General features: G+C 41.8%; 1 protein-coding gene across 1 annotated transcript; it reads left to right on the top strand.

The window, feature by feature from the left end:
- Positions 1-3,499: 3,499 nt before the first annotated feature.
- On the top strand, positions 3,500-5,097 carry LOC121544482 (gap junction alpha-8 protein-like). The gene has a single exon (XM_041854408.2). The coding sequence runs from the start codon at positions 3,541-3,543 to the stop codon at positions 5,095-5,097; it is 1,557 nt and encodes a 518-aa protein (XP_041710342.2). The 5' UTR covers positions 3,500-3,540.
- Positions 5,098-11,025: the final 5,928 nt, after the last annotated feature.

The raw sequence follows: 11,025 nt of genomic DNA, 5'->3' as shown, positions 1-11,025 counted from the left end.
TGCTGGAGCGCATACTACGGGTGGGTGTTGCTAAGGTGACCAATGAGCTAAGATAAGGCTGGGATTTGCCTAGCAGAGATTTATAGATGACCTGGAGCCAGTGGGATTGGCGACGAATATGTAGTGAGGGCCAGCCAACGAGAGCGTACAGGTCACAACGGTGGGTAGTATATGGGGCTTTGGTGACAAAACAGATGGCACTGTGATAGACTACATCCAATTTGCTGAGTAGAGTGTTGGAGGCTATTTTGTAAATGACATCGCCGAAGTCAAGAATCGGTAGGATAGTCAGTTTTACGAGGGCATGTTTGGCAGCATGAGTGAAGGAGGCTTTGTTGCGAAATAGGAAGCCAATTCTAGATTTAACTTTGGATTGGAGATGCTTAATGTGAGTCTGGAAGGAGAGTTTACGGTCTAACCAGACACCTAGGTATTTGTAGTTGTCCACATATTCTAAGTCAGACCCGCCGAGAGTAGTGACTCTAGTCAGGTGAGCGGGTGCAGGCAGCATTCGATTGAAGAGCATGCATATCATTATTTTACAAGTCCAAAAATCGATGTAGCAACTGCTGATGTAAAATATTGTATGTGACCATCCAAATGTATGACCTTGTTGAAGTTTAACCTGTACCTGTGAACTGTAGCAATCATATCATATGCTCAATGGCCAAATACCCTTGTCTAATAATTTTTGATGAACGCATGTTATTGACATCTCTGTTGGGTCAATAACATTAACAGTGAGCAATAGAACAAATGTCTAACTGCATGTCGTTCAGTCAGAACAAAAAAAGGAGAAGCTAATCAGATCAAAACATATGGGTGCAGGTCTTTGCATCGGTAACACAGATAGACAACAACAGATTCAGGCCCAGCCCCTATGGATCGCTAGCTAAGTACTAGATGAACTCGTTATGTAATGCAACATCCCAATGTGACATCTGGCATTTGCTGTTGAAGCTTCTGCAAGGGAAAATCAAATCAATCCTCCATTGACTCTGTCAGTGTGCAATGGAAAGCTAATTAAAGCCCTGAGGCTTGGCTGGTCTTTTTATGCAGTTGCAGCAACTCAACTACTATTGTGTACTATTACTTAGCATGGGTATGGCTTGGTATGGGGGGTTTGGGTTGTGTAGAATAACTTCAGAACCACACAATTCAACTTCACAACAAGGGTATGTGATTATCTGCTTATCTTCATGGTTATGCTGTGTGGTATGCCTTTAGTCCCAAACAGATAAAAGGGGAGTTCAATATATACATTTTCAGTGGATAAAACCAGTTCAGGAATATTGCACTGCAACCCAAAGTGAGAATACAATTCAGTTTGCATTGTGTGTTGTTTTTGATAGACAACACTCAACACCACATAACCAATACTTTGAAATGCAAAACAAAATAGAGATCACACCAACCAACTCACACCAAATTTCACTAACTCATTATATAACCTAACCCTATAGTATTCAGGTGTTGGATTGGATAGATTGAGTATCTTTTGCACTATGGTGTTCTCTTTCGGCAGACAAACCATCATGGGGGGTAGAACACACGCACTCCAAAGAACAATAACTCCCCATGCAGCTAACTATGAAACCGGACATGACTCATTGAACCGGTGTGTCTGGCGTTATAGATTATGCATTACATTAATCAGATATGAGGGACAGCTGCTCCTACATACCTTTGCCTCAAAAATGTTATATCTGAAGCTCCTAATTAGGAGGGTTACTATTAAACCTAAAGGGCCGAAATGGGAGCATTGTGGGAACAAAAAACAATACACAAATATACCCTCTCTTCCAGCGAGCGGGGTATTCATGGGGGTCAGAGGGCACTAGCTGGGTTGGCACTGTTGGTTGGTGTGGGAACAGGCCGGGGAGGGGGGTGGAGTTGCAGGCAGGACTCAACAATTGCCTGGCAAGATGTGCCATGGGCCATTGTCCCTCCCGTGGGTTGCAGATCAATCCTCACATCCTGTGAACCCTGTGTGCAACAGCAGCACGGTGGAACACAGAACAGTCACTCTGTGTCGCGGACTGACTGACTAAGGGAGAGATGTGCTTTTGGAAAGGAAACCAACATCTCCATGGGGTAACCATACCAAGCATGTGATTTTGGCGAGTGGGAAACATGATTTGCATCGAGAGGCAAAGAAAGTACCCATATCATTGACATGTAAGTGCTTGTTTTTCTTCGCATTGAAATTATGAAATTATGTTTAAAAAATGTGAGTAGGATAAGTTGAGCCAAAGGGGTGAGTTGAGCCACCCTTGTTTCTAGGAAACCATTTGACTCAATATTTAGGAAGAGGTTATAATTTCATTGTCTGTGAAGGAAGAAACCACATGGAAAGAGTGGTAAGCAAGTTAGGTTCAGAAAACGGATTTTCACCAAATCAAATGAATGTATTGTGTTAGAGGTTTCATGATGCTTGTATCTAAACCAAAGTAGATCATTTTAATATTGTTCTATACATCAGTGGGGGTCTCTATGAGATTCAGTATGAGGTCCTAAACCTAGCATGAAAGTGCATCCTTGTAGCTGTATGGGCTAATACAGTCAAAATGTTTGCCTTGGGGTAAGTTGAGCCAATGGCAAGTTGAACAAATTGAAGTGTTGTCTTCCCAGGCGTAATGCAGGGCATTATTGCTGGGATATGAGCTAACACCAGGGCCTGGCCTATGTTAAAAGTGTTAGAAAGACATGGTTTTAAAAAGGTAGTGGTAATATTTCATTCAGTACAGAAATTTGTAGGCAGCTTAACTTACCCTGTCGCGCGGCTCAACTTACCCCACACCTGGGGTAAGTTATGTCAAGAGAACACTTTTTTTGGACAAGCTATGTTTTCAAAACGAATGTTTACATGACCTCTGATTATTTCCAGGGATACACAACATCCTGAAATATATGTAGATATATTTGTTAGAAAGAATAATATATGTCCCTTGACAGAGTAATGCTGAATGTAAAAAATGGCTCATATTACCTCACTCTCCCCTACTGCTCTTACTGTCTGCATCATGATGCTGATTTGTAATGCAGTTGTCTTACCAAAATAAAAGTTAAAGCGAGGAAAACAAGAAATGCATGTCTGAAATGACAAGAACTAAGTGAAATTCTTAGGTGAAATTCTTCAACGCGTTTCGAGTACAAAAGTCTTCAATGATGCCTGAAGAAGACTTTTGTAGTCGAAACATGTTGCAGTGATGCGTCCTGAAGTAAACTATAGACCGATCTGCTCCTACTATATGTATTATTTTTGTATATTTTCTGTAAGTTCACTAAACTTTTCTGCATCGTACTGGCCACCTACTTGTTTTCTTTCTTGGATTATCTTCCATTTAGGTGGCTACCTTCCACTGCCCTTGTCTCAATTACTAACTCCATTCATTGCATAATGATTATAAACATTGCATGTTTTAAACTGTAGTTACGATCTAACTGTTAAAATAAAATAGATGGGATATCCCTCTGGTCTCTCTCTCTCCAGTGTGAGGACATATGGCAGTAGAGACCAGTGAGCCTTGAGGAGAGACCATGGGGGACTGGAACCTGCTGGGCAGCATCCTAGAGGAGGTGCACGTCCACTCCACCATCGTAGGAAAGATCTGGCTCACCGTCCTTTTCATCTTTCGCATGCTGGTGCTGGGCGTGGCCGCCGAGGACGTGTGGGACGATGAGCAGAGCGAGTTCATCTGCAACACAGACCAGCCGGGCTGCAAGACCGTCTGCTACGACAAGGCCTTCCCCATCTCCCTCATCCGCTTCTGGGTCCTGCAGGTAATCTTTGTGTCCTCGCCTTCCCTCGTCTACATGGGCCACGCGCTCTACCGCCTGCGCGCCCTGGAGAAGGAGAGGCACCGGAGGAGGGTCCAGCTGAAGGCAGAGCTGGGGGAGACGGAGGCGCTGGTGGAGCAACACAAGCGCATTGAGAAGGAGTTGAAGAAGCTGGAGGAGCAGAGGAAGGTGAAGAAGGCTCCATTGAGAGGGTCCCTGCTGCGGACGTACGTCATCCATATCCTAACACGCTCCGTAGTGGAGGTGGGCTTCATCATGGGCCAATATATCCTGTATGGCATCGGACTGGAGCCTCTATATAAATGTGAGAGGATGCCTTGCCCCAACAGCGTGGACTGTTACGTGTCCAGGCCCACAGAGAAAACAGTGTTCATGGTGTTCATGATCGTCATCGCCGGGGTGTCTCTCTTCCTGAACCTCCTGGAGATATCCCACCTGGGCATCAAGAAAATCAAACAGACTCTGAAGGGAGACAAGTACCCAGCAGACAACGACAGTTTGATTTACAAGCCGAAGAAGAAAGCGATGATACAGCAACTGTGTGTGATGAGGAAACTGTCTTCTCACAATGGGCCGCTGACTCAGACCATCTTCAAAGTCATTCCTGAGGAGGATCTGAACCCAATGGACCCACCTCCCCACTACATACCTAACCACGAAGTGCCCAGGCACAACAGCGTGGCTCCAGGCCAGTACCTGGCCAACTGCACTGGCCTCCAGCCCCATCAGCACTACCAGCAGCAGCAGCTCCAGCAATGTCAGCCCAGCCAGGGGATGATCCAGACCCTGCACCTCCAGGGAGCCCCAGAGAACCACAAAGCCACCATGGTTGACCAGCAACCTCCAGCCTACAGAGGAGTTTTCTTGAATGGAGACAGTGGGCCCAGGAACCTGCAGGGTCAGCTGAACCATAAGGACCCCAATTTACACCCTCAAGACCACTACCAGCCCAGCCACATGGAAGTAGTACCTGTGCCTATTGCAACACACAGACCCAGCATCATGACAACACACAGACCCAGCTTGGCTCTGAGGGACATAGACCTGGAGGAGGAGAGGAGGAACTCAATGGGCAGCGAATTCCTCTTGCCTAACCCAGGACGGAAGCAAAGCTTCATGACACGTATGCCCTCTGAGAGCATGTCCACCATCAGTGACTGCAGCAGCAACTCTCTACGGACGTCCGACTCTGAATTGGGTGACATGGGGGACATGCCCACGATGCCACCCCCTGGAAGGAGAATGTCAATGGCAAGTAGAGCCAAGAGACAGGCAGCCTCTGACCTGGTGGTTTAGAGAGCCATAAACACTCTGTAATGTGAGCTTATTACAACAAAGCATGATAACAACAGAGCATGAGAGCATGACTGAAAGCATAAGATGGGAAGGTAGAGGGACAGAGTGAGAGAGAGAGAGAGAGAGAGAGAGAGAGAGAGAGAGAGAGAGAGAGAGAGAGAGAGAGAGAGAGAGAGAGAGAGAGAGAGAGAGAGAGAGAGAGAGATATGTCTAGATTTTACTGGTAAAGCTGCAATAGATAACTGTTTGTAATGTTGTAAGAAAACATTTTTTAAATCTTACAGAAAGTAAGTCATGATGACTAGTGTCAATGTGTTATTTAGCCTCTCTCAATCCCAAATGTTCTCTCTCTTTCAGAGTGTATTCTTGGATATCTCCTCTATCATGAAAAAGTGAAGAGGGACAAGAGCAAAAATAGGACCCAGGAGTTGCCTACGAGTGAAACAACGCACAGGAGATATCAATAACACTGCGCTCATCATTGATTGGGCCAAAAACAGACACCAACACATGCCAAGCCATGTGTGGGCGTGGGCATTTCCCAATGTGTTTCCAATTCAAAGCACCTTAAAAAGCTCACTACCTCCAAATGAGTTACTTTTTACAGTGGCTTGCGAAAGTATTCACCCCCCTTGGCATTTTTCCTATTTTGTTGCCTTACAACCTGGAATTAAAATGGATTTTTTGGGGGGTTGTATCATTTGATTAACACAACATGCCTACCACTTTGAAGATGCAAAATATTATTTGGGGTGAAACAAACAAGAAATAAGACAAAGAAACTGAAAACTTGAGCGTGCATTGCTATTCACCCCCCCCCCTTTGCAGCAATTACAGCTGCAAGTCTCTTGGGGTATGTCTCTATAAGCTTGGCACGTCTAGCAACTGGGATTTCTGCCCATTCTTAAAGGCAAAACTGCTCCAGCTCCTTCAAGTTGGATGGGTTCCGCTGGTGTACAGCAATCTTTAAGTCATACCACAGATTCTCAATTAGATTGAGGTCTGGGCTTTGACTAGGCCATTCCAAGACATTTAAATGTTTCCCCTTAAATCACTCGAGTGTTGCTTTAGCAGTATGCTTAGCGTCATTGTCCTGCTGGAAGGTGAACCTCCGTCCCAGTCTCAAATCTCTGGAAGACTGAAACAGGTTTCCATCAACAATTTCCCTGTATTTAGCGCCATCCATCATTCCTTCAATTCTGACCAGTTTCCCAGTCCCTGCCGATGAAACGCTTCACTGTGGGGATGGTGTTCTCGGGGTGATGAGAGGTGTTGGGTTTGCGCCAGACATAGCGTTTTCCTTGATGGCCAAAAAGCTCAATTTTAGTCTCATCTGACCAGAGTACCTTCTTCCATATGTTTGGGGAGTCTCCCACATGCCTTTTGGCGAACATCAAACGTGTTTGCTTATTTTTTTCTTTATGCAATGGCTTTTTTCTGGCCACTCTTCCGTAAAGCCCAGCTCTGTGGAGTGTATGGCTTAAAGTGGTCCTATGGACAGATACTCCAATCTCCCCTGTGGAGCTTTGCAGCTCCTTCAGGGTTATCTTTGGTCTCTTTGTTGCCTCTCTGATTAATGCCCTCCTTGCCTGGTCCGTGAGCTTTGATGGGCGGCCCTCTCTTGGCAGGTTTGTTGTGGTACCATATTCTTTCAATTTTTTAATAATGGATTTAATGGTGCTCCGTGGGATGTTCAAAGTTTCGGATATTTTTTTATAACCCAACCCTGATCTGTACTTCTCCACAACTTTGTCCCTGACCTGTTTGGAGAGCTCCTTGGTCTTCATGGTGCCGCTTGCTTGGTGGTGCCCCTTGCTTAGTGGTGTTGCAGACTCTGGGGCCTTTCAGTACAGGTGTATATATACTGAGATCATGTGACAGATCATGTGACACTTAGATTGCACACAGGTGGACTTTATTTAATTAATTATGTGACTTCTGAAGGTAATTGGTTGCACCAGGTCTTATTTAGGGGCTTCATAACAAAGGGGGTGAATACATATGCACGCACCACTTTTCCATTATTTATTATTTAGAATTTTTTGAAACAAGTTGTTTTTTTCATTTCACTTTACCAATTTGGACTATTTTGTGTATGTCCATTACATGAAATCCAAATAAAAATCAATTTAAATTACAGGTTGTAATGCAACAAAATAGGAAAAACGCCAAGGGGGATGAATAATTTTGCAAGGCACTGTATGTGGTTGATTGTGGCAGAAAGGGAAAAGGATTGTGCACATCAACAGAAATTATTGTGATAAATGAATGTTGGTGAGCATGCAAAAGCATGGAAAATGTAATGATGTCCCATGAAAAACATTTACAGTTGAAGTCGGAAATACACCTTAGCCAAATACATATAAACTCAGTTTTTCACAATTCCTGACATTTAATCCTAGTAAAAATGAACTGTCTTAGGTCAGTTAGGATCACCACTTTATTTTAAGAATGTGAAATAATAGTAGAGAGAATTATTTATTTCAGCTTTTATTTCCTTCATCACATTCCCAGTGGGTGAGAAGTTTACATACACTCAATTAGGATTTGGTAGCATTGCCTTTAAATTGTTTAACTTGGGTCAAACGTTTCGGGTAGCCTTCCACAAGCTTCCCACAATAAGTTGGGTGAATTTTGGCCCATTCCTCCTGACAGAGCTGGTGTAACTGAGTCAGGTTTGTAGGCCTCCTTGCTCGCACACGCTTTTTCAGTTCTGCCCACAAATGTTCTATAGGATTGAGGTCAGGGCTTTGTGATGGCCACTCCAATACCTTGACTTTGTTGTCCTTAAGCCATTTTGCCATAACTTTGGAAGTATGCTTGGGGTCATTGTCCATTTGGAAGACCCATTTGCGACCAAGCTTTAACTTCTTGACTGATGTCTTGAGATGTTGCTTCAATATATCCACATTATTTTCCTTCCTCATGATGCCATCTATTTTGTGAAGTGCACCAGTCCCTCCTGCAGCAAAGCACCCCCACAGCATGATGCTGCCACCCCTGTGCTTCACGGTTGGGATGGTGTTCTTCGGCTTGTAAGTACCCCCTTTTTCCTCCAAACATAACAATGGTCATTATGGCCAGACAGTTCTATTTTTGTTTCATCAGACCAGAGACATTTCTCCAAAACGTGCGATCTTTGTCCCCATGTGCAGTTGCAAACCGTAGTCTGGCTTTTTTAGGGCGGTTTTGGAGCAGTGGCTTCTTCCTTGCTGAGCGGCCTTTCAGGTTATGTCGATATAGTACACGTTTTACTGTGGATATAGATACTTTTGTACCTGTTTCCTCCAGCATCTTCACAGGGTCCTTTGCTGTTGTTCTGGGATTTATTTGCACCAAAGTACGTTAATCTCTAGGAGACATAACGCGTCTCCTTCCTGAGCGGTATGACAGCTGCGTGGTCCCATGGTGTTTATACTTGCGTACTATTGTTTGTATAGATGAACGTGGTACCTTCAGGCGTTTGGAAATTGCTCCCAAGGATGAACCAGACTTGTGGAGGTCTACAATTTTTTTTCTGAGGTCTTGGCTGATTTCTTTTGATTTTCCCTTGATGTCAAGCAAAGAGGCACTGAGTTTGAAGGTAGGCCTTGAAATACATCCACAGGTACACCTCCAACTGACTCAAATGATGTCAATTAGCCTTTCAGAACTTTCTAAAGCCATGACATCATTTTCTGGAATTTTCCAAGCTGTTTAAAGGCACCGTCAACTTAGTGTATGTAAAATTCTGACCCACTGGAATTGTGATACAGTGAATTATAAATGAAATAATCTGTCTGTAAACAATTGTTGGAAATATTACTTGTGTCATGCACAAAGTAGATGTCCTAACCGACTTGCCAAAACTATAGTTTGTTAACAAGAAATTTGTGGAGTCGTTGAAAAACTAGTTTTAATGACTCCAACCTAAGTGTATGTAAACTTCCGACTTCAACTGTATATGCTTATATAGAGCATTCACTTTTATAAACGTATTATTTAGCTTGGGATTCAATCCGATCGCCCATTTTCAGCTATGTACATATTAAAAGCAATGTTCCCACGTTAGTGGAGACTGCATTCATGATAAATGCTGCATATGCCGGCTCAATCGGAAATGGCACTATAAAGTGGATCTTTCAAGGCCCACATTGAATCCAGGCCTCAAACATTCAACAAGCGACTGTTATGCTAGGGAATGTGTCTTTAGTTGTTTGATTACAGTCTTAATTCATGACATTAAATGCTTATTTACTAAAACTGAAAATAATTTTTGGATGGGTTAAAAGTATTATTTGAGATATATCATCATTTCACAGAAGAAGAAAACAAACAAAGAATTGACACATGCTATTTGTTTTAATCCATAAACAGAAATTGTCTTTACAAAACTTTGTTTCTTCTTCCAAAACAATTGGATATCAAATTAACAAAAAACACAGTTACACACTATTTACAATATAATAAACTCAGGCAATTTGAACATTCAAAGATAAAAAGGTAAAAGCTAAATAGCTGAATCTGCACTTTTGCAGATTACTCAAATTACACATTAAAAATGGATCACCAAAAATCTACAAATACAATAATAACCACTGTGTGTAAAAATAGAAACAACACCAAATACAACTTATTCCTACAATACAGTCCTAGACCCAAAATGAGAGGTATGCCGAATTTTACAGGTAGATAAGTGTGAGAGTCCATAATGTTCAAACGAGGCATGACCTCTGCATACACTCAGGCTGGGATTCAATCAAACCTTCACTGTGGAAAAAAATAACATTATTAATGCACATTAAAAAATAAAATGCAATTATGTTTTTCCCCAACAAGTAAACAATTTATTTGTACTCAAATCAATCATTGTTCATGGTACGGACAGAACGTTATTTTCCCACAGTATGGTTTTAAATTGACACCTTCCGTTCCCTTTAACATGAGTTTGGCCTCTGAAACCTCTAAGGCAAGACTTGGAGCTGCAATTGTCAAACATCTACTTTAAAAATCTTGTGTGAACACATCATCCACTTACAATTTTATGTTCAATTTTAAAAACAGTTTAAAAAATCTAACTTATCGAACCAATTATGCAAAGTCTCTTGTCATGGAAAAATCCTTAAAAAACTAAAACATGTAACACAGACCTTTGTAAACACTTTCACCTCTTTTAAACCATCGCTTAATTTGTACTAAATAAGGACATTGTGAATCATACAACACACAAAAGACTTGTCTTTCATCCAAATTGTCAGTAAAAACAACAACCATTAAAAATCACTAGACTCAATGTTAGGAAGTTTACATTTTGTGCCAACAAATAATCCCCATAGAAACATTGTTAAAATAAATTAATTTAACAACATGTTCATATTTGTTTTCTAAATTCAAAAATATCAAAATGGGGTAAGTATATTCAATGTAGTCAGAGTAACAGTACATTCTGTGGAGCTCTGTCATTGGTACTTTATACTGTGAGGAAAACTAACGGATGTCTATGAAATTCCCAGAATGTGACATTTGAAAGTTCCTAGAGAAAACAACAAACAATCCACTAAGCTAACCCTGACACATGCTACAGAACAATCTTCCACAATGGAAGAATTTGTAATTACCATGGATCAACAACTATCTAAGCATCTCTTTGAATTAGTTTTCAACATTTCACTTGATAATACACCATTAGGAATACTGGACAAGTTTAGAGGATAAATTGCACTCTTATATTTAGGAATTATTATTATCAAACAAGGAATATGTGGTGTCTTCCACTTACATTCCAATACTTTAATACATCTGATTTACACTAAATGTAAGGGGAAATACCTCAGAACTAAATACTACATTTTCACTACATGTGGGAAGGTACATTTCTACCCCTAAAAGCGCAATATGGTTCAGATAAGTATGATAGTCTTTGACACCATTTATATTTGTTGAATATAA

The sequence above is a fragment of the Coregonus clupeaformis genome, chromosome 29 (assembly GCF_020615455.1).
Source record: "Coregonus clupeaformis isolate EN_2021a chromosome 29, ASM2061545v1, whole genome shotgun sequence".
NCBI lineage: Eukaryota > Metazoa > Chordata > Actinopteri > Salmoniformes > Salmonidae > Coregonus > Coregonus clupeaformis.
This window is presented reverse-complemented; position numbering and strand designations above follow the sequence as displayed.